Source organism: Amphibalanus amphitrite, unplaced genomic scaffold (genome assembly GCF_019059575.1).
Source record: "Amphibalanus amphitrite isolate SeventyFive unplaced genomic scaffold, NRLGWU_Aamphi_draft 001309F_arrow, whole genome shotgun sequence".
Classification (NCBI taxonomy): Eukaryota; Metazoa; Arthropoda; class Thecostraca; order Balanomorpha; family Balanidae; genus Amphibalanus; species Amphibalanus amphitrite.
This window is the reverse complement of record NW_024882802.1, coordinates 170,416-194,900: the sequence shown is the minus strand read 5'-3', so window position 1 is coordinate 194,900 and position 24,485 is coordinate 170,416. Positions and strand designations below refer to the sequence as shown.

General features: G+C 46.8%; 1 protein-coding gene and 1 long non-coding RNA gene across 2 annotated transcripts; both read right to left on the bottom strand.

Moving 5' to 3' along the window:
- Positions 1–292: 292 nt before the first annotated feature.
- On the bottom strand, positions 293–5,228 carry LOC122372053. The gene is made up of 5 exons (XM_043348905.1): positions 4,641–5,228; positions 4,406–4,478; positions 1,184–4,198; positions 753–1,059; positions 293–647 (listed from the first exon to the last, which is right to left on the bottom strand). The coding sequence occupies exons 1-5, from the start codon at positions 5,226–5,228 to the stop codon at positions 293–295; spliced, it is 4,338 nt and encodes a 1,445-aa protein (XP_043204840.1).
- A 3,302-nt stretch (positions 5,229–8,530) lies between these two features.
- On the bottom strand, positions 8,531–9,097 carry LOC122372052. Its single transcript, XR_006254809.1, has 2 exons — positions 8,826–9,097; positions 8,531–8,593 (listed from the first exon to the last, which is right to left on the bottom strand). It is a non-coding gene; the product is annotated as an uncharacterized LOC122372052 (long non-coding RNA).
- Between the last annotated feature and the right edge of the window lie 15,388 nt (positions 9,098–24,485).

The following is a 24,485-nucleotide window of genomic DNA, read 5'->3' as shown; positions in this document are numbered from 1 at the left end:
CTCACATCGAATATCTACTTCGAATTTGACCACCACCCCACCACTATCGGTCAGCTGGCGAACACAACAGCAGTGCCATCTAGCGACGATCAAAGACACTACTCTGCAGATGTCGCGCCGATCGCGAAAAGGAAGCAGGTAGGTAGGAAGGCGTCAGGAAAGGCACTTACACCCTCCCCTTTTTGATGCTTACAAGTGAGCATCAAAACAAATAAACTTCTTCGTAACACGCAACTCTTCTTGAGTCACAACTTGACTCTCAACTCTGCAGTCTTGTTCCTTCGTTTTCCTTTCACTCTCGTCTTGGGTTACTCTCGTCGAGGATCTTGACGATTTTAGTGACCGGTCTGTAGTACGACGTACCGCGTGCGCGAACTCGGACAGAGCGCACTCGGCCGTCAGCGCTCACGATGGCCTCTTCGACCCGGCCCAGCGGCCACACTCCACGCGGTACAGAGTCGTCGACCATCAGGACGATGTCTCCTTTCTTCACGTTGTCTCGACTTCTTGTTGCGCGTCCGCTCCGCTCTTGCAGCAGAGGGAGATACTCCGTCCTCCATCGACGCCAAAACAGATCGGCGAGGTAGCCGGCCTGCTTCCAGCTCCTGTGATGATCCCACTCTGTGCTTGAAGGAGGGAATACGACACTGCGAAGGAGGAGGAGATGATTTGGAGTTAGTGGGGGTTGGTCATGCGCATCAGCTGATACGGGTGTCAGCGGGCGGTTATTGATGATCGCTTCCACCTCGCACAGGAGTGTCTGCAAAGTCTGAAGTGAGAACGTCTGTTGTGTCAGCAGAGCGTTGAGCAGCTTCCTGATGGTGCGTATCTGACGCTCCCAAACACCGCCAAAGTGAGAGGCGTGGGGAGGATGGAAGCGCCAGTCGATGCCGAGACGGAGAGCTAATTCGTGGATTTCACCTTCGTGCTGCTTCAGTTTGTTGACTTCTTCTTTTAATTCCTTTTCCGCTCCGATGAAGTTCGTCCCTTGATCCGATCGAAGGGATCGGACGCCGCCGCGCCGCGCCATAAAGCGTCGCAGGGCACACAGAAAAGAATCTGTGGACAAATCATCAGCGACTTCGAGGTGAACCGCGCGGATTGCCAAGCACGTAAACACTACGCCGTACTTCTTCACCTGTGAGCGACCTTGCTTGACGAAAAAAGGGCCGAAGTAATCGACTTCCCGTGTGGGTGAAAGCCTTGTCGCCCACGCCCAGTCTCGTTTCAGGAAGATCGGCCATCTTCTGATGCTCTGTCTGCTTCTGTCTCTTTTTGCAGCTGATGCAGCGGTTGAGACAGCGACGCACCGCGGTGTTGGCGCCCACGATCCAGTACGACGCTCTCAGATCAGACAGGACGTGTTGCCTGCCTTCATGTCCGGCGTTTTGATGAGCTGCAGTGATGAGCAGGTCCACTACAGGGTCTCGTCCCGGAAGAATCTTGGGAAACTTCGAGTCAAATGGCAGAGCACTGTTCCTGAGTCGTCCACCAACTCGAAGCGTGTCTTCCTCCAGCCATGGGTCCAAGCGCACCAGAGAGCTCGAAGTGCTCACAGGCTTGCCGGACTTCAAGTCGGAGAGTTCCTGACTGAAATGTCTAGCTTGTAAGTCTTTGAGGATGCAGCTCTCTGCCGCCTCCAGGTCCGATACAGTCAGACGCGCCGTAGTCTTCACATCCTGAGGCGCGCTCTTTTTCCACCGCAGCACCAGCCGGCGGAGCAGTGCCACGGCTCTGACCAGACGTCTCCAAGATGAGTAGTACTGGGTCAGCTTCTCGATAGGAGAGATGTCTTTGCATGTCGTGGTCATGACAACAGCCTTCACCTCCGGATCGGCCTCGCTCACAGCGTCTTCGGCAGGGTTTGCAGGCCACTCCTGATCCTTCCCGTTCAGGAAGCTGGGTCCAAATCTCCAGAGATCGCTGTGAATCAGAAAGGATGCGTTCATTCCGCGCGATACGAGGTCAGCTGGATTTGACTCACTCGGCACGTAGTGCCACTGCCCGGCCGCGGAACCATCGTGGATGACCGCAAGGCGGTTTGCGACAAACACATGAAATCTCGTCTTCTCGTTCTTGATGTATTTCAAGACGGTGGTACTGTCCGTCCAGAAATATACTTCGGCGTCCACTTCCAGCGCTCTCTGCAGTTCCAGGCTACTCTTCACGGCGAGCGTCGCTGCCGCTAACTCCAGACGCGGTACGCTGAGCTGCTTCATCGGCGCAAGTCGAGCCCGGCTGAAGAGAAGCGTGCAGCTGGAGTGGTCACCAACACAGCGCACGTACGAGACGACACCGTACGCTGACGAACTGGCATCAGCGAAGTGATGAAGTTGAATCGTGTCCCCAGCATCAAGTGCCGCGTCCAGTCCCAACGGAGACAGACACCTTGGTATCTTCAAAAGAGACAGGTTGCGCAGGTCAGTCAACCATCCCTCCCATTCTCTTCTCAGGCTCTCCGGCACCTTGTCGTCCCATCCCACCGCAAGACGGTGCAGCTTCTGAATGATCACTCGCGCTCTGACGACACAGGGAGCTGCCAGACCGAGAGGATCATAGCAGGACGCGGCTGCAGACAGATACCCTCGTTTGGTGGCTGTCTTCCGCGTCAGCTTCTGAATGTCTACGTTGAAGCCGATGGTGTCCGTGTTTGGATCCAAAACGACGCCGAGAGCTCGTTCCGTAGGTAGGGGGTCAGATCCGAGCGTCAGATCCTTAACCTGCTTGCTTCTGTCTTGTTTAGGTACTGACTGAAGGACTTCGATGCTGTTGCTGTCAAACTTCGTCAGATTGAAGCCTCCCAGCGCGCACATCACCTTCAGGTCCTTCATCAGCTTGATCGCTGTCTCTTCATCCTTGACGGACTTCAGAACATCGTCTACGTAGAAGTTGTTCCGGATCGTTTCACTGGCTTCTCTTGACAGGGAGTCGTTATCTTCAGCTGTACGATGGAGCGCGAAGTTGGCACAGCTCGGAGAAGATGTTGCGCCGAACAGGTGAACCTTCATCCTGTACTCACAAGGAGGATTGCTGAGAACACCTTCGGGCCACCACAGGAACCTCAGATAGTCCCTCTGAGACTCGGGAACAGAGACCTGCAGGAACATTGCTTCAATGTCACCTGTAAAGGCGCAAGGGTTTTGACGGAAGCGAAGCAGCACGTCCACCAGCGGTGTGGTCAGGTCTGGTCCCTGCAGCAGCGTGTCGTTGAGGCTGGTGCCACGGTATTTGCTCGCGCAATCGAAGACAACACGGAGGGTCTCCTTCGTCGGATGCCTGACCGCGAAGTGGGGGAGGTACCATCTCCCTGAGTCTTCTCGAGCTTCTGGTGCCGCTTCAGCGTGTCCATCTTCCAGGAGCTTGTTCATCCGAGTGGTGTATTCCTCTGCGTACTCTTTGTCCCTTTCAAACTTCTTTCTCAGCAGCTCCAGGCGCCTTTCTGCCACACTTCGGTTGTTCTCCAGACGAGGCTCCTGGTCTCGAAATGGCAGCACAATCTCATACTTCTCCTTCTTGACACAACTGTGTTCCATGAGAGTGCACCACTTCACGTCCTCTACCGAGAGTCCTCTCCTTACTTCAGCTCGGTTTTCGAACCACTCTTCAGCCATTGGGTCGTTCTCGTTGATTTTGATGCGGTTCACTCGACATCTGCTGCTCACGTTCTTCAGACCGCCGAGGATCCACCCGAACCTGGTTAGAGTGGCGTATGGTCCGCCATCTTCCCCCTTCACAAACCTCAACGGCTCCATCACTACTGCGGCGTTGCCGCCGATGAGCAGCCCGACTGGAAGAGACGCCTCATCTGAGACTGTCACCCCGCTCTCTAGCAGGTACGGCCATCTGCGAACGTCATCAACTGTGGGAATGTCATCCTCCGTTACAGGGATTGTGTTGAGGGTGTAAAGTGGCGGCAGTTCCTGTCGAGTCCCCGTCTCTTCGTTCTCGATGGTCACACCCGACACCACGCTGGTGCTCATCTTCTGGTCGCTGACTATGGTAGACACCGTCATGGACGTTTGTCTGTCAGGAGACATGCCGGCTTCACTGATGAGCTGCTCTGTGATGAACGAATGGGTGCTGCCCGTGTCGAAGAAGGCTGCAGTTTTCAGTCTTCTTCCGTTGATCAGGACAACCACCGGAACAACTTGCAGCTTTCCTCCGTTCTCTCGTTTCGGAGCGGCGTGTCCGGCGGTAGCTGCTGGTGGACCATCGGGTGAAAGTGGGTTTCCCAGAGGTGAAGGTTGATCAGCTGAGGGATCTGGAGACCTGGCAGGTGCAACCGAGTCTCTCGGAGGTCGGTGCAGCACGGTTGGGTGTCTTCGGTTACATTTTGCGCACGTGCTTCTCTGACGACATGCTGCCGCGAGATGTCCCTTCTTCATGCAGGAGAAGCACAGCCCACTGGCTCTTACGAACTTGGTCTTCTCTTCATGCGTCTTGACTTCCAGCTTCGGACATCGGTCCGTCTCATGACCCTGCTGGCAGAAAAGACAGAGATCTTGTTGGGTTCTCACCATGCTTACCTTCCCAGTCAGAGCTGGTGCGCTCACTTGCTTAGATCGGGGTTCTCTTGCAGGTCTTGTGGTCCTTGAAGCCAGAACATGTCGTCCATAGGTGGGATTGGAAGCGATTCTTGCCTCCTTCTCAATCATCGCCACAAGATCAGTGAAGTCTGGTCTCCTCCTTTCTTCACATTCGATGTGATCGACTTCACGACGCCATCTATCTGCCAAGAAGGGAACCTTGTCGATGATGTCTCGCATTGTCTTCGCATCTACAACGCCTGTCCCATGTGGCAGATTCCTCAACGCGTTGAGTGTCCCTCGCAGGTGAATGGCGAACGAATCCAGGCTGCTGACGTCATCAGATCGCATACTGGCCTGCGACAGGATGCGGTTGAGGAGTCCTTCAGTCGTCTGTGCATCATTGCTGAAGCGCTGCTCCAACAATCTCACTGCCTCTTGATATCCCAACTCTGGTGGAAGATGAATGCATGTTGAGACGATCTCCTTTGGCTTGCCTGCTGTGAACTGCATCAGATACATTAACTTCTCTTCTTCGTCATCGAGCTTGGAGGCGATGTTGGTCTTGAATGCTCGCAGGAACGACTTGAATGTCTCAATGTTCCCATCGAAGGTCCTCAGCTTGAGCTCTGGTAGGTTTACCCTCTTCAGCACCTGCAGGTCAGGGTTGATTCTTGGTGGTCTTGAGTGCTCATCTCCCATCACAGTCACTCGACCTTCCGCGATCTCTTCTTGAGGTATCACGGGCTCTCTTTCTCTGACATCAACCAGCCTTCTTCTTTGTATCGTACCATCTTCTTGAGCCAACTCTCTTACAACTTCTCGGCATCTTGCTTGCTGTATGGTAGCATCTTCTGCAGTCGGCTCTCTTACAACTTCTCGGTATCTTGCTTGCTGTGTGGTAGCATCTTCTGCAGTCGGCTGTCTTGCAACTTCTCGGTATCTTGCTTGCTGTGTGGTAGCATCTTGTGCAGTCGGCTCTTGTGCAACATCAGCACTTCTTGTTATCTCTGCAGCTTCTTCTTGAGCTAACTGTCCTGTTCTGATTTCATCTTTCATGAGAAGCATCTTCATTTTGTCTTCTCCCTTGAAGACTGATTCTTCATATTGCAGCAACACACCCTCCTTTGCCTTACTCTCTTCTATTTCTGCTTCAACTTCAAGTTCCTCCTTCAGCCTCCTCAGTTCAGCTTCACGAGCCTCAAGTTCATGTTTCCTTTTCAGTGCTTCTTTCTTTGCTAGCAATCCAGCTTGTTTTGCCAGTTCTATCGCTCTCTCTGCTCTTACAGCTGCCGATGATGACACATTTGAGCCTGCTCTTGACAGTGCTGGTGAGCCCTTCTTACTGCCAGCCTTGTCATCTTCAGTGTGTGACACACCACCTTCCATTTCTGACCCAAGCAGTTCCTTCTGAAGAACCTTCTGCAACCTTTCCTTGAGAATCGCCTTGGTTCCCTGCACGTCTTCTCCTCTTTTGGCAAGCTCACCCTTCAGCTCTTCTTTCTGCAACTTCTCTACATCCATCCCAGCTTGCTGGTGTCAGGTGTGAGTGCCAGATCAGGTAGGTAAGTGTACAGGGATGGGAGATCCAGAGCAACCAGTTGGGACCAAGGAACTGGCAGGTCACATCCACAGAAAACAGTCAAACAGGTGGGGTTAAATGGCAAACACTGAACAACATCATAATGAGCAGATCATGTGTTCAAATGAGCAGATCAGACAATTGACAACCAGCTCTGTCCTTTGACAATTAACAATAAGACAAATCTCTGAGGCAGTGCACCACAAGCTGAAATCCTTTGACAATTAACAATAAGACAAATCTCTGAGGCAGTGCACCACAAGCTGACTTAAAATACACAAGCATTAAACTCAAGCCAGCTCAACAAAATGACATGTACTATGTCTAGTAACTTTGAGTCTCCCACTGGCCAATGTGCTTATAAAAAAGGCAGGCAGGCCCAGAGAATCAGATTATCCCATCTCAACTGTGGCAGCTGCTGCGGGCTGAGCAGCATCTGCTGTCCTCACTGTGACCTCCTCCAGGCGGCAGGTAGACAGGTCGTGCTCAGGTGAATACCCCGATCAATGGTCATATGCAAAGATTTTTACGATTTTTAAAAAAGGCAGCCCGAGTGATACAAATAATTACCGTGGTATTAGCATACAAGGGGCTCTAGTAAAAATCTATGAAAGTGTACTTAACAGCCGATTCAATAGCTGGTTCAGACCTGATGATGAACAAGCGGGAGGCTGTGTAGGCAAGGGCTGTGCTGAACAGTTGTTTACACTACGGCTACTTATTGAATATGCAAGAAAAACAAAGCAAGTGCTGTATATAGCCTACATAGACTATGTAAAAGCCTACGACAAGGTAAATCGAAAGACCCTTCTTCAGAAACTAGTAGATCACGGCTGTGGCAAAAGGTATCTCCGAGCTATTGCGAGTAGTTTAACAGACACCAAGAACGTGTTAGGAAACGTTTGCTTCAAATCAACTACGGGAGTAAAACAGGGAGCGGCAAACAGCTGCTCTATGTTTACTTTTTACATTAACAGCACCATCAGGGCTTTGAAAGAATTTGGTAACGACACGTATTTAAAAAACCTGCATTGTCTATTATTCATGGACGACACAGTCGTCCTAGCAACGTCCAGAAAAGCTTTAGACAAAAAACTATCGCTTTTGATTCGGGCAGCGAAGGATATCGATATGGAGATTCATCCCGAAAAATCAAAGTTTATGACAGTAAATAGCAACGATGATGTTCCGTTTTATTACGATCACATTGTTATAGGACATGTGGAAAAGTACGTGTATTTAGGCTCTCAAATAATGAATGCCCGATTGTCTGATCAAGTGAAAACAAACATAGACATGAAACGGAGTCACTTGATCAAGTTCGGTTCCTTTTTAAAGAAAAACAGTGAAGCTCCGTTTTCAGTAAAAAAATTAGTTTTTGAGAGTGCTTTGAGCAGCACAGTTTTGTATGGCTGCGAGAGCTGGTTGTGCAACAACCTCCAAGCAGTGATCTCCCCAATATTAACGGCTCAAAAGCAATTATTATCTGTAAGAAGCCAAACCTGCAACGATTTAGTACATGCAGAGTTAGCTTCCCCAGACGGCAAAGCAGTGGTCCAAGAAATTCAAATTTCCTTTCTGAGGAAGCTCACAAGCCGATCTGATTTTGTAGGCAGCCCAGCTCACTTTGCCATGCAACTGAACAGGCAGGCAAACACAGCCGCGAGCTCATATATCGGTAATATTATGAAAGAAACACCAGGGTCCATTCGCGAGCGGAGCCTTCAAAGCATACACATGAAAATAACAGGGTCTGAATCTTCCAGGAGAAAAACATACATCGATTTTAATGCTGATTTTACGGTTCACCCGATATATACTAACAATGTTTCAGAACGGGCTCGTACAGCACTTACACGACTAAGGCTATGCTCACACCGCCTTAGAATAGAGACAGGGAGGTGGGCTAGAATCCCAACAGAAGAGAGGCTATGCTCCTGTCGGCTCGGTGTGCAAACAGAGGCGCATGTACTTTTAGACTGCCCAATCACTGAGCCACTTAGGAGAAATTTTACAATGCTGAGCTTTGATAGTTTGGCAAGCTTGATGAAAAGTAGTCCAAAGGATTTGGCCATATACTCTCAGAGAGTTTTGCTGGCATGTGAGAACGTATGACGCGACGGATTTTAATGTGGTGTTTAGGTATAGTTTTAATGGACGCTGGTTCTCTGTATGAAATGTTTGACGGTTTTAATATGTTTTGTATATGATCTGTTTTAATGGACACTTGTCTTCTGGGTTTTATCCATCTAGTACCTAAGACTGTGTCAATAAACTACTACTACTACTACTTGCAGACTGATGGCTGACAGCGAACCTCCGCCATGCAGCTCCTGAATCCATGCAGCTCTGATCTTGCAAAATCTTGATACTATTGCTGCATCCGCCCCACGTAGCGATCCGAAGAAACTCTGATCACGCATCCAGTCAGTCCAGCAATTTATTGTTGCCAGGTGAAATCAATGAATGACCGAATGAATGGTATCTGCGAAAACACCAGCAAATAAATAAACAACTAAATCAAGAACAGTCGTCAAACACAGAAAAATAAACATAATATATCCATCATACCTCCGCGCTACATTTGTCTCAAAATACACAAATGTTCACCAGCACGGCAATTATCACAAGCCACCACGAAAGACACAAAACATATTGCGCTCAACGAGTTTGGCATATCAATACCTGCATATTACATTCAAGGTACATCTTCTTACCAAGATTTGTGTCCTCACTCGCCACATCGGAACAGAGCAACAAAATCTGGTCTGACCGCCATTCTTCCACGTCATACGTGTCCCAAAAACCGAAACAGCTGATCGAACAACTCAAATAGTTCTCACATCGAATATCTACTTCGAATTTGACCACCACCCCACCACTATCGGTCAGCTGGCGAACACAACAGCAGTGCCATCTAGCGACGATCAAAGACACTACTCTGCAGATGTCGCGCCGATCGCGAAAAGGAAGCAGGTAGGTAGGAAGGCGTCAGGAAAGGCACTTACACTCTAATAGCCGTTTTCACGAAGGTTATCCGGCGAGTGCACCTAATTTGACGAAATCTGCACCTAATCTCTTTTACAGCAAATATCTTTATTTTATGAATTTATTTGTGTTTTACTGATGATGCTCGCTGAATATGACAAAGGAGGCATATAAGCAATTAGAACAACCCTAGCTGATAGCTACAAAGAGACATACTGAACCTAATTTGACCAAATATGCACCTAATCTGCACCAGATATGAACCAAATGTGTACCAGATGGCCGTTGTGAAAACGGCTAATATCGCCTCACGGCCTCATCATTGAAAAGTCTGAATCTCTAGTCCTGAATGGTCGAGATTTGGTGGGTTTTGTCGAAATCCAGCTGCATCACTTATGGATGACGGTAAGTCAGGGTTGCAGCCTGAGGTTGAGCGGCTTCAGCTTCAGGGTAAAATCTTCAGATACCGGGGGATGGACCGATTTAGATGCCGAGTGCCCTGGTCGAGATGCCCTGTTTCCAGACCCGTTCAAATTACATCCATTCAGCACTCAGAGGGGCATCGAGGGACAAGACCGCGCCAACCGCGTATCAAGTTCGTGACACTCTGTATACTAGTGATGTCAATTACGGAAAATCGTGATACCGATACCAAACCAAATGCCAACAATATCCATTGAAAAATACCGAAACCAAAACGACTTGGGAATATGAGGAAAATACCAACTTTTTACCAAATTCTCAGCCTCTTTTACATTAGTGAGGATTCATAATACCAACAAAATACCAAATGCACTCGCCTTGAAATATCAAATACCAAGTTGGTATCGGTTTGGTATCGGTATACCATAAAGTTGGTATCCGATTAACATCTCTACTGTATACCTACGTCTTGCGTCAATTCTGTCGAGATGGAGCCAACGCTGAATGGACTTGAGCGACCGTCTCCGTATATTTCGTATATACGGAGTTGTAGCCGTGCCTGTATAAAAGCTGCGATGTCCAGTATTCTGCCCTGGTGGGCAACTGTTCCGGCAGAGACGATTGATAATGTACCTAAACGTGTAGCAATCAAATTTTCGTAAATTGGAAGAGTATTCTTTTCTGATCAATATCCACCCATAGTATTTTCAAAAAGCCACCAAGAGCTCTTAGAAACAGTATAATCATTGTACCGAGCGCATGTTTACCCACGAAACCACGCCCGGTGCTCGGCACCCGACGGCCGCTGGGGCTCAGTGACCTGAACTCGGCGGCGCTACCCGGAGAACGTAGTGTCCCCTCCCTCACTTGGTGCGCATTGACAGCGATTAACTTTTGTAAGCGGCATTTACAAATGATGCTTACCTATACATCGTCGCTAGTGCGAGTTTGATGTCAGGCATTTTGCAAAATGCCTGGGAAAATAGTTCAGGCAGTTTGCAAAATGCCTGGTGGGTCAGGCAGTTTGCAAACTGCCTGGGCATTTTGCAAAATGCCTGGACGGTCAGGCATTTTGCAAAATGCCCGAGTTTTCACTTTGCCTGTAACATATATATATATATATATATATATATATATATATATATATATATATATATATATATATATATATATATATATATATATATATATATATACTAGATGGCATGTTTTGCGCTATAACTGTGCGTTTTGATAGATGCGTTTGAGGGGGCGTTAGTTTGGGTGTGGGAACTTATGATTTTTATTTGTCTTATTTTGTCGGAGTTGGATATTTGTTTGAACGGCATGTTATGCTGGTGCTGGTTGCGGGTTGTCAGAGCCTTTCTCATGGTTTGCCTTTATCGAACTCAAACCCACCCTATCCTACCCTAACCTACCCATACCCTACCTTACTAATAACACAAAGTTACCCTTCTCATACTCGATTAACCCGCGCCCCGCTGGGGGGGGGCAGAATCTGCCCCCCCTCCCGTTTTTCGCCAATAACTTCTAAACGCGTTACGCCAGCGACGTCAAACTTTCAGTACCTTATCATACATCAATTTGACACATTCCCTGAAAATTTGAGCGAAATCCGTCGGAAAATTTTTGAGAAAATGACGTTTTAGTGACGTCATGTTCGCCATTTTCGACTGAAAAATCGCAAAATTTCAAACGCCGCTAACTTCTTCATTTTTAAAGGAATCAAGACGTAACAAAAAAGGTTATACGTGATTCTACTTTGTCTATCAAATGGCTATCTCGGTTTTTTAAAAATTTTGGATTTTGGCCCAAATTTTTTCAAAAAACCAACTTTTTTGGGAAAATAATTATAAAATCCAAAATTTTGAGTATATCGAAAAAACCGGAATATATGTCAGAGAAGTGGTCTATGTGCACCTACATACCAATCTTGAAAAGAATCGGTTCAAAAATGTGGGAGGTATTCAAAATTTTATGACGTCACGACACACAAAATTTTGAAAAATGAATTTTTTGGAAGTTCTCGACCTCGTACGGAAACAAAAATAGCACCAATCGACTCGCCGTGAAAAACTGCATCAGATAGACACCTTTTTAGGCCTTAACAACCAACTTCAGAATTTGACCCCACTTGACCTGACCTTGACCTGACCTTGACCTGAAATTCATCCAGAGGTTGTCCATATCGCTAATTGAGTGTGCCTATTGAATTCTATGAATAAAATGACCCATAAAACATGTGTCGCACATGCCCTTTTCTATATTTTGTTTTTGGTGACCTGACCTGACCTGACCTGACATTGACCTTGACCTTTGAATGATATTGTATGCAACGAATATTGTCTTGGTAGCCTAAGAACACGTTTTGGGCAATCAGTCTCAGTCCATTCTTCGGCAATTACGGTGCAAGGCCGATACTGTAGAAACTTGCATTTTGTACCCTTGACCTGACCTTGACCTGACCTCTGACCTACTTAAGCAAAAAAATTTGAGCTCTTAAGATTCGCCTCGTTGAGAGCTTTCGATTGCCGTTTTCCCCGTCTTTCTACGACCATCGGTTCGGAAGTTAGACAGGGGGGGGGGGCAGAATCTGCCCCCCCCAGCAGGGCGCGTATGGCTGAATAACCCAGCGGGGCGCGGGTTAAAGTAACGTACCAAATTTGAGCGCAATCGGCCCAGCCGTTCTTGAGATATAAAACTGGCCCACTGCACGTGCGCACGCGCTAACTGAGACTCCAGATGACTTGTGCCAGCCACCTTTCTAAATTGTCCCCAACAGTGTACAAAATTTGAGCGAAATCGGCCCAGCCGTTCTTGAGATGTATAAGTGGACCCCTCACGTGCGCACGTGCAATCGATCTACCCTACCTGTGACAAACGACCATGAATCGCCAGGTGAGTGTCCCCTCCACCCACAGTCCAAGTTTCAGCGCAATCGGCCCAGTAGCAGCTGAGTTATTCTTAGTACAATAATGTGCTGTTTACTGGTAGGCGCTTATTTTCAGTGTTTGGAATTCCCCTTTGCGGGTGGTGCATTGCAGCCCATGCTTTGATAGCTATTGTCGAAAGTTGTATGGCCTGCCGGCCATAAGCCATCGATCGGATTTTGTCGAAAAATACCTGTAACGTTAACAAAACACGGTCGTATGTTTGAGTCATTTTCACAAAAGTTTATTGACTTTTCGATAATATTTTGGGTGGATATTGGTCATAAAAGAATGCTCTTTCCGAATATGTAGGTTTCATAGCGATCGATCAGCGTTTTCAATACGTTTTGATGTTGTAAAGGACATCGCGCTCCGCGCGAATCAAATTTTCAAATTAATTTTTAATTATTAACCCGCGTCGTGCTGGTGGCCTGAACTTTCCGCCGAGTGCTGGGGGGGGGGGCGTTTTCACGCCCCCCCCGTCTAACTCGGCTCCTGGGCCACGTAGCGACACGCGGTAAGCGGCAATCGAAAGAGCGTCAAAAATAAGGACGAAAACACTTCGGTCATTTTTTGGGTCAGGTCAAAGGTCAGGTCACCAGAGGTCACCAAAGGTAAAATGTTGACTATTTCAACATTTTGGAAACTGCCAACGGCTATCTCGGGAACCGATAGAGCTACAGCGCCGCGGAAAAGCGCATTCGATAGCCCTTTTACAGACCTTTCTGAGTAATGTTCTCAGATTTGACCTCAGGTCAACGGTTTAGCCTCCAGAGGGCAAAAACTCCAAAAATAGCCGTTTTTACGAAAAACGTTTTTTCGTCAATAACTTTTGACTCATAAGCGCCATGACATTACTTTTGCCAGCATCGTGTTCCTCTTGTCGAGACGCGTCGAATGAACTATTCGTTGACCTTGAAAGGTCATTTTGAAAATATGACCTCAGGTCAAGGTCATGACCTGACCGAAAAGGGTCATGTTGCATATCAGTCGATCCGTATCGTCGAGCTGAACACATCTGACGTGTTTTCACCACTCTAGCACGTCTCTATCAAAAGTTATAGCCAAAAAACTGCTGGCGACCGTTCATGACCTGAGATGACCTCAGGGGCACACAGAGGGGTCACAGGTGCATTTTTCCTATTCAGTGTGTCATGTTTACCTATGAACCGATGTTTGAGAGCGTTTTGAACGATATTCGTCCAAAAGAGGCGCATTTCAATTTTCTCCCATTGACTTATAATGGAGAGGTCGCAAAATTGACCTGACCTTAGGTCACAGATATCAAAAATCCGAGATAAACATTTTATACATACTGTTACTCATATCAATCGCTGAAAGTTTCAAAGTGATCGTTCAGTCGGTGTAGCTATAGCGAGCCTTTGAACTTTTTCTGAGGTAAGGTCACTTGACGTGACCTGGTGACCTGACCTTGAACGGCCTAGGTCTGAAATTTTCACAAAATGTGCGGAAATGATGTAGGAACACGTGTACCAAAAACGGCGGCGCTGCGCGCCGCCGTTTTTGAGATATTCGCGAAAAACCTGAGGGGGGGGGGGCGTAAAAACGCCCCCCCCCCAGCACGGCGCGGGTTAAGGAAATGGTACGGATCATCACTTTTTATTTGCTTTCCTCTGATTACACGTACATTTGTCTGCAAAATGGTACAACACCGATTTCATTCCGTCAAGCCGTTTTCCAGTGGCATCGATTTTCCCGTCACAATGCATGAAATCGGTCATTTTTTCACAACCGGGGGTGCTGTCTTGCACGTGGCGCGTGCTATACTATGAAACCATATCAATATGCTAGGTCAATCTCTCCTCTATCCAGTGGTGGCAACCCTACCTCGCTACGGCAATCTGTCGCCGAGTTTTGGGCCCGGGAAGTGGGCGCCGCAGGCCGGTTTTCGCCCGATCTTCGATTTGACCGTTTCCCGTGTTAACCCTACGGCGCACGCGAGCGCGTGCTGACGGCGCACCCCTGGGCCAATCACCCCAAAATTGTAATACAGAGGTCGCCTCAACCTACAGATTCTACATGCCAAATTTCACGTCGCTACGCGGCGCCGTTCCGGCGCAATAAGACACATAAGTCCTGACGGATGGACGCACGTACGGACGACTTATAAATCATAATATAGAGATATAGAGAGAGAGAGAGAGAGAGAGAGAGAGAGAGAGAGAGAGAGAGAGAGAAAGAGAGAGAGAGAGAGAGAGAGAGAGAGAGAGAGAGAGAGAGAGAGAGAGAGAGAGAGAGAGAGAGAGAGAGAGAGAGAGAGAGAGAGAGAGAGAGAGAGAGAGAGAGAGAGAGAGAGAGAGAGAGAGAGAGAGAGAGAGAGAGAGAGAGAGAGAGAGAGAGAGAGAGAGAGAGAGAGAGCATTTTGTAAACTGCCTAGGCAGTTTACAAAATGTCTGGCGGGTCAGGCATTTTGCAAAATGCCTGAGTTGTGATTGATTTATTTTAACCGTTTTTGTTGACTACAGGCGTTGACCACAGACGTTCCCATGTGCCTGAGCCCCAAACACATTCAATATTTACGAATATATCCACGTCTTGCGCCACTTCCGTCGAGATGGAACCACTACTGAATGGTCTGTGTAGATTGAGCCAACGTCTCCCTATACCTTTCGTATACGGAGTTGTAGCCGTGCGTGTGTAATGTGTATGAATGCTGCGATGGGGCGCAGAGCAGGGCACAGATAAACATGGGCGCGGAACAACGGCGACCGGCCGAATATTGACCCGACGTTCCTCGCTTCCCGTGCTTACATCACGGCAACGGAGGGCCGCAGCGACACGGGACTGCCACCGATCGATAAAACAGAGACAAGCGTATCCAATAAGCATTTTTGTTAATCACGTGTCACGTGGAAAGAAATAGTCTCTATATCTTGACAAACCGGTCATTTTTGGTAGGTACATTTCAGGAAAAACATTGGCATTTAAAAACAATGCATTGGAATGAGATGAGATGCATTCCATGGACTACAAGAGCATGTGACCTCTCCAGAAAAGCTAGTTTTTGGTATTCCACGACCCACGTGCACCACACCCTTATGATAAAAATACGCTTAGAAATTACAAGTTTTACATGCAACGGGCATGTTCATCTTTACACAGTCATAATGCATTGATAATGTAGACGTGTGGCCCGCCAAACTACCATACATCGAAAGAACATTCTTTTCTGATCAATATCCACCCAAATTATTTTCAAAAAGTCATCAAGGCTCTTGGTCGTTTAAGGCTCTTAGAAACATTGTACCGTGTTTAACGCGTGTTCACCGATAAAACCACGCCGGGCGCCCGGCAGCCGGCGCGGCGGCCGGGCCGCTGCCTGGGCCTCAGTGACCTTGAACTCGGCAGCGTTACCCGGAGAATGTTTCACTATTTGTCCTCCCACTTTGTGCGCATCGCTTGTAATTAACCTCTGTAGGCGCCACTAACAATGATGCTTACGCATCGTCGCTGGTGTGAGTTCGATGTCAGGCATTTTGCAAACTGCCTGGGAAAATAATTTCAGGCAGTTTGCGAAATGCCTGGTGGGCCAGGCAGTTTGCAAACTGCCTAGGCATTTTGCAAAATGCCTGGCGGGTCAGTCATTTTGTAAATTGCCTAGGCAGTTTGCAAAATGCCTAGCCGGTCAGGCATTTTGCAAATTGTCTAGGCATTTTGCAAAATGCCTGGTTTTTCACTTTGCCTGTAACATATATATTGTTACAGGCAAAGTGAAAACTCGGGCATTTCGCAAAATGCCTAGGCAATTTGCAAAATGCCTGACCGGCCAGGCATTTTGAAAATGCCCAGGCAGTTTGCAAACTGCCTGACCCACCAGGCATTTTGCAAACTGCCTGAAATATTTTCCCAGGCATTTTGCAAAATGCCTGACATCAAACTCGCACTAGCAACGATGTAAAGGTAAGCATCATTTGTAACTGCCGCTTACAAAAGTTAATCGCTGTCAATGCGCACCAAGTGAGGGGACACTGCGTTCTCCAGGTAGCGCCGTCGAGTTCAGGTCACTGAGCCCCAGCGGCCGTCGGGTGCCGAGCACCGGGCGTGGTTTCGTGGGTAAACATGCGCTCGGTACAATGATTGTACTGTTTCTAAGAGCTCTTGGTGGCTTTTTGAAAATACTTTGGGTTGATATTGATCAGAAAAGAATACTCTTCCAATTTACGAAAATTCGATTGTTACACGTTTAGGTACATTATCAATCGTCTCTGCCGGAACAGTTGCCCACCAGGGCAGAATACTGGACATCGCAGCTTTTATACACACGGCTACAACTCCGTATATCCGAAAGGTACGGAGACGGTGGCTCAAGTCCATTCAGCGTTGGCTCCATTTCGACAGAATTGACGCAAGACGTAAGTATACAGAGTGTCACGAACTTGATACGCAGTTGGCGCGGTCTTGTCCCTCCATGCCCCTCCTGAGTGCTGAATGGATGTAATTTGAACGGGTCCGGCACCAGGGCATCTGGACCAGGGCACTCAGCATCTAAATCGGCCATCCCCTGGTATCTGAAGATTTTACCCTGAAGCTGAAGCCGCTCAACCTCAGGCTGCAACTCTGACTTACCGTCATCCATAAGTGATGCAGCTGGATTTCGACAAAACCCACCAAATCTGGACTATTCAGGACTAGAGATTCAGACTTTTCAATGATGAGGCCGTGAGGCGATATTAACGGCCGTTTTCACGACGGCCATCTGGTACACATTTGGTTCACATATGGTGCAGATTAGGTGCAAATTTGGTCAAATTAGGTTCAGTGTGTCTCTTAGTAACTATCAGCTAGAGTTGTACTAATTGCTCATATGCCTCCTTTGTCATATTATCAGAGAGCATCATCGCGTCGGTTAAAACACTGAAATAAATTCATAAAATAAAGATATTTGTTGTATTAAAAAAGATTAGGTGCAGATTTGGTCAAATTAGGTGACCTCGCCGGATAGCCCGTCGTGAAAACGGCTATTAGAGCTCTTCTTAGTCACTAACCGTCTCGACAAGCAGTTCTGGGCCAGCAGCAGCTCAGAGGCGCTGCACCATCGAGACGGTGAAACACCTGCACCCTGTATTCGTGACCGTGGAATGTGTCACATGTGCCCACAACACATGTGAAATGTGTTGTGGGGTCAGTCACAGTGGAACGTTTATGATCAACGCCTGTAGGCAATGGAGGTGGAATATATGGAAACCCAGGCATTTTGCAAAATGCCTGGCGGGTCAGGCATTTTGTAAAATGCCTAGGCAGTTTGCAAAATGCCTGGTGGGTCAGGCAGTTTGCAAACTGCCTGGGCATTTTGCAAAATGCCTGGCGGGTCAGGCATTTTGCAAAATACCCGAGTTTTCACTTTGCCTGTAACACACATATATATATATATATATATATATATATATATATATATATATATATATATATATATATATATATATGAGTAATCACGCATGAGTGTGAACTTTGGGCGCATTTTTCCTAGTCTTGCTGTGGACATACAGATAAAACAATGCCATATATGAAAAATTTAGACATTTCTTAGCCCCACTGACACATAAAATAAACAAAAACAAAAAAAAAATATTTTTTGAATTAAGACGCGCTAGATCGGAAAAATCCCCACTGTGCACTGCACTGACTTCACAGGCTGTATTGCTAAGAGTAAGATTCGGCAAAACCAATCACACGAGCAGGGTGGCGGGCGACCAGTGGGTCAGCCGGCCGCTATATACCTATATATATATATATATATATATATATATATATATATATATATATATATATATATATATATATATATATATATATATATATATATATATATATATATAGCGGCCGGCTGACCCACTGGTCGCCCGCCACCCTGCTCGCTATATATATATATATAGCGTATATATATATATGCTCACTATGTTTGTGTAGATAGGCAGAGTATCTTCATTTAGACATTGTTCATTGAACCGTAGTGCGAATTCTGCTTTTATGAGCTTCCGATTTGTGTGTTCGTATCACATGCACAAAGAACATGACAAGGACATCACACGACAAATTTTGGTGGACAATACCGAAATACTGTGCTCTACCCATGACCAGCGAAGACTGTGGGTGTTGGAGGCGCTGTACATCCGTGAGTACTCGCCTCACATCAACAAGCAGCTCTACAAGTCGGGGTGCACGACACTCACGCTTTGGAGCTGAACAATGCGATGGGCATTAGTGATATCGGATTTAGGAGGGCTATATGACGTTTAGGGTATCTATGTATCTGTGCATAGAAGGGTGTCATATTACCAAAATGTGTCATGTGTCATGCATCCAAGTGTGGAACGATGTAGGTATATTAGTTAGTGTGTTTACTGAATGTGACGACTGCAAGAGGCCTTAGCAATTTATCACGCACAATATGTATTCAGTTTTTCTCCCTTCCATTCTAATAGCAAACTTAGGCTCTGTGCTTTTACAATTTAACCTTGTGATCATGAAGATGTGGATGTCTTCGAAAGCTTAAGGAATTTAATTTTGTATACATGTTATGTCTGAAACCTTTGCCAATATAATCGGACAATTATCAACATCTTTCAAGAAAACGATCCGAAAATACGAACACACAAATCGGAAGCTCATAAAAGCAGAATTCGCACTACGGTTCAATGAACAATGTCTATATGCTCACTATATATATCACTATATATATATATATCACTATATATATATGCTCGCTATATATATATATATATATATATATATATATATATATATATATATATATATATATATATATATATATATATATATATATATATATATATATATATATATATATATATGTTACAGGGAGTTTGAGAAATCCGTGAGTTTGCAAACTCACTAGGGAGTTTGCAAATTCACTAGGGAGTTTGCAAACTCACTGACCGGTCAGGGAGTTTGAGAAATTCCAGAGCGATTGGGTCAAATAAAATCAAATGTGTAAGATGAGGGTGGCATACGTGCCGTCCGTGATGTTAAAACAAAAGCGACTAGTGGTACAGACTATATAACCGTCGCACGCTGACATAAAGCTTACAGATCCTTCATTGTTTTACCAAAAAAAAAAATGCTTCTCGCGGCTATGTAAAGGGGAAGTTCGGAGCAACGTGCTCCTCCGTTCCGTCGTTTCCATCCTCAGGAATCAGGATACTGAAATCCTTCTCGTCCACGCCGAAACCCCCACTCCCGGGCTGGACAGGCACCTTTATCTCATGAGGGCTGCTCCCTTGGAGCGGCACCGCTGCTCCCGAGGGAGCGCACCCCGTAGCCGGGTGCAAAGAGTGCTTGGGGGCTGGTCGGTCTGTCAATTCGGACGGGCTCAGCCCCGGCGACTCTGCATATAGGGTGTCTGCCCAGACCAATGTCTCCCCCTATAATTCCTATCATTCGTCCGACTCTGAAATGGTCTTGTCAGACCGAAAGGGCCTAACCCAACAAAACAAAAACAAACAAGCAGCGTGCGCCAGTCGCAGTTGGGCTGGCTGCCAGCAGCGCCGGCTCTCGATGACACGTCTATGGCGGAGTGGGAATGGGCGTGAATTGATGCGTGTGCCTGTACTTTAGCATAAGTGACCAACAGTGAGCTGTTTCTACTTTGATATATTTAGCCTGACTCTGGAATAGCCACACTTGAGTGGAACGGGTCTAATTGGGACGTGAACTATATAAATGTATAACTAAATAAAGCGGCGGTACATGCATTGGTAAATCACTGAGCAGTTTAAAATAAAAAAGGTATTTATGGTGTGCATATGATCTATAAGCTTTTTGTCAGCGTGCGAGGCCTTAGAGCTAGCCTCCTTTGTTTTAACATCACGGACGGCACGTATGCCACCCACATGCTGCACACTTGTTTTTATTTGGCCCAATCGCTCTGAAATTTCTCAAACTCCCTGACCGGTCAGTGAGTTTGCAAACTCCCTAGTGAATTTGTAAACTCCCTAGTGAGTTTGCAAACTCACTGATGGGTCAGGGAGTTTGCAAACTCACTAGGGAGTTTGCAAACTCACGGATTTCTCAAACTCCCTGTAACATATATATATATATATAGCGGCCGGCTGACCCACTGGTCGCCCGCCACCCTGCTCGTGTGATTGGTTTGGCCGAATCTTACTCTTAGCAATACAGCCTGTGAAGTCAGTGCAGTGCACAGTGGGGATTTTTTCCGATCTAGCGCGTCTTAATTCAAAAAATATTTTTTTGGTTTTTGTTTATTTTATGTGTCAGTGGGGCTAAGAAATGTCTGAATTTTTCATATATGGCATTGTTTTATCTGTATGTCCACAGCAAGACTAGGAAAAATGCGCCCAAAGTTCACACTCATGCGTGATTACTCAATGGGCTCAGTAAGGACCGAAAGTATGGCTCAATTTCATTGTCTTGTCCTGTTGGTTTTATTCTTGCGAGTTCTTAATGTTGCATATCTTCTGAAAGACACCTATATCAGGAATGGAATGGCAAACAGAAAGTATGCCACAACCTTACTAAGGTCACAAAAATGCCATTTACAAAAAAAAAACCTTACAGACACCATATTGAAGGAATGGTATTCTAGATAAATGTAGGAAATCAACAATGTTTTCCACACTTTTCCACTCCGAAACATATCCTATCGAATTCGCCACTTTCTCCTGCACAAGACAACGCCTAGTTTGGCTGCCGGAACTTGCCTGAACACGGAATATTCGCATTAGAGTATCTTAATACCCCACTCTAGGAGCGCTAGGGCAAACAGCACGATATAGGTATGTTCCAGACATAGGCGAATAATTTTACTTCCTGACTTATATGATGCATATTTTCTGAGACACATTCATGAGGAATAGGATGACAGGCGTAAATTATACATACCGCAACCTTATTAACCCTAGCACTAGTGGGGAGGGGGAGGGGGAAGGGGTCGGATAAAACCCCATGGTTTTCCGCAAATCACTCGCGCAAAAAGCAACCGATCGCGACGAAACTTTCGTTGCCCTCGAGATCATCAATTTTACATCTAACCTAAAAATTGCATGACTCTGACCCAACTGACCTTTGACCTGTGGTATACTTCTCGAGACCATGTTTGGCCGGAATCGCGATTCGGCGTATGCCAGCTTACATTATCCGCGGTTTCCAGTCTTTTTTGTGGTTTTAAACGTTCAAATATGTGAAATGATGCTGGTGCCATGCATTATGGTGGGTGTCAAGGTCACGTGAAGGTCAGGTCAAGGTCATTGACCTTTGATGACCTTGGTTCACTTTTTCGAGTTTTACTTGCTTCGAGGGTAGTTCTTGGTGTTGATTTCGAATTTAGCAACCATTTGAATATTTACGAAGTAGTTCTGGTGCCTTCGTGCCATGTTACGAAGCTGTCAGTAGTAGGTGACGCCTATTATGGATGGCCGGCAGGGCGTCTACTGGCTGACCTGACCTGACTCGACCTGGCTTAAATGCATGAGGACATCGTCTGTGATCAAAACTAACATGAAATTCGTGATCAGCACCCCAAAATACCCCGTAACAACTAACATCCTAACTTTACGAAGTTCCAAGACGTCTCGATTTTCCATCTTTAGTTGGGACATTGCCTTGACTTGGAAAGTCAACTAATGACCTTGGACTTTGAAATTGGATATATTCGGCCTCATCTCGTCATAGACAGCACGCTTGATTTTTCCGCGAAGCTCTAGCTTGATCAGGGGCCAAACGGCTGAGCCGGGGGCCCAATTGACCCCCCTATACTATGTTGATTATGCACATTTACAGGTAACACTCTCACCAGAACACACCAGCCAACATCTGTGCACAATCTGGCTACAATACTACCTATGGTCTGCCCTCTACGAATAAATACGTGCTAGATCGGAAAAATCCCCACTGTGCAGTGGTGTGAAAAGGGAAGTGATCACCGAGAGCGAGGAGTGAGAGAATCAAGATAGCGGCACAGTATATATTCCAGTTACACTTCACTCCACTTACACTTCAAACGCAGAATTACCCTCCTCCCTATACCTCACCCGATCGTGCCAGCACGGTCTCTATTCCTCACCTCTGTTCACGCCATCGTGGACTCTGTCCTACGTACCCCCGTTGCGTCAGCGCGACTCTTTAACCTCCCCTCGAGTCACGCCATCGTGGGCTCTATCCCTACTTATCCTTGCATCATGAGGGTCTGCGTTTCAGTCACCTACTATGAACGTCAAACCCCTTGAGACCCCACTTTTTTGCGATAATTTTTAAATGCGTCAACTTTCGTTGACAATATTTTGGCAATGCATGTTTCAGAACCTGCCGAAACTTTTATTACTAAGGTATTTTGACGCCAAACGATTATGGAAGGTACTTCTCACTCACTCGTAATGTTAAGGTCAATTCAGGCCCGGGCAGAGGCTTGCGCTCGGCCACACTCGAGCCCCGCCACCAGCGCCATCTGCTCTAAATGCCATCTACCAGCGCCCGCTACCGCTACCAGCTACCACCCACCATCAAGCCTGAATGGAGCGAGAGACGCGAGTGACCGGTCGCCGGGCAAGGAGCGCCGGAGGGGTAGGGCGGAGCTTAGCGCTGACGTCATTACGTGGCTCCGCCCCATGAGCGCGTAGCCTCTACCAAGGCTATATAAACCAGGTAGAACGCTCCGGGAAAAAAGTTGGAAACAATAAATTAGTTGCGGCATTCCCTGATGACGCGAATGTGGGTCAGCGGCCGGCGGCCGGCGGCCGCTAACACTGTATGAGTATGAATGCACGGAACTTTTGCTTGTTGGAGATTGCGCTAGGCAGTTAAATGTTAATGTTAGGATATGTTTCGAAAGTAAATTGAACGACGCTTCGAACGTCGTCAATGAATTTGCGATGCGACGACTATTTGTTTAGTTAGAGCCGGCGAACTTTTACCTTCCGACCGCGCGGGGAGGTGATATGGTGCCACACTGACGGTTTTTACGGCAGCTCAAAATTCTTTTGAGCTAAAGAGCTGAAATTTGACATGTCCAATCTTTTGATCAAGCTGGATCTTCTGGTACCAGTCGCATATTTAAGGTACGTCAGGTTGTTGAGCTATGTTGTCGCTCGTGAGCCTCTACACAGTCCCTTGCACAGTCCAAAAACAACGCAATTTCTGAAAGCTCAGTGCCAAGAAATCCTTCACAGAAAGATGACACTTGGCGGAAAGAATGGCTGTCGGTTTCTTACCGTTCGTATGTATCGTGTTTTCACAAGAGTTTAGTAAGGTCAGGTCCCTCACGTCACCTCCCCTCATAACTCAATAGGACTAGGTGTACTATCATGGAAGCGTTTATCAATCGCCGGAAATCTTAGCCAATCCCACTGGACACTGGATCCATACCCACATGGGGCCCTCCTGATTGGCCACTCCCTCTGAAATCCACAATAACATTGGGCTGCGGCAATGGTTATGTAATATGTATTAATGCTTTTCACTGACAGAAATACAACAACCTCAACCCAATCAGTCCGAATGTGACCTGCACTGCAGCTTACAATTGCTGTGTCGCATGGCGCATGGCACAAGACGATTCCTAGCAGCTGTCGGCTGGAGTGAAGAAACAGCACGTTGCGACACACCGCGCCGGCGACAGAGCTCAGCAGGGCTGGTTGGAGGCTGGAGCCGGAGGTAAGGGCAGACACAGGCACAGACATTGCAGGACAAATAACAGGATGTCAGTTAGGGATATAATTCAAGACGAATGATTCAAGACGGACTGAAATAATGCACATTTTGCTCACTTGGATACCAACTTCAAACTTGACGTTTATAGCACCACGGAAACAATGGCCACACAGGAAAGAAACAAAAGATGAGGCGTTTTTAACTCAAAGTAAATAGAGGTTGCATATGATGGAACAGCCCGAAGTGCAGACAAGCACATATTTTTGGTAATAGCTATCAGCTGTCCTACTCCTCTTCTCCCTTCATCAACTACTGGACACATCTGAAGAAGCACCAATGTCCATAACAAAAGCTTGCAAAGTAGTTTTATGAAGCCAAGGGAAATATGCC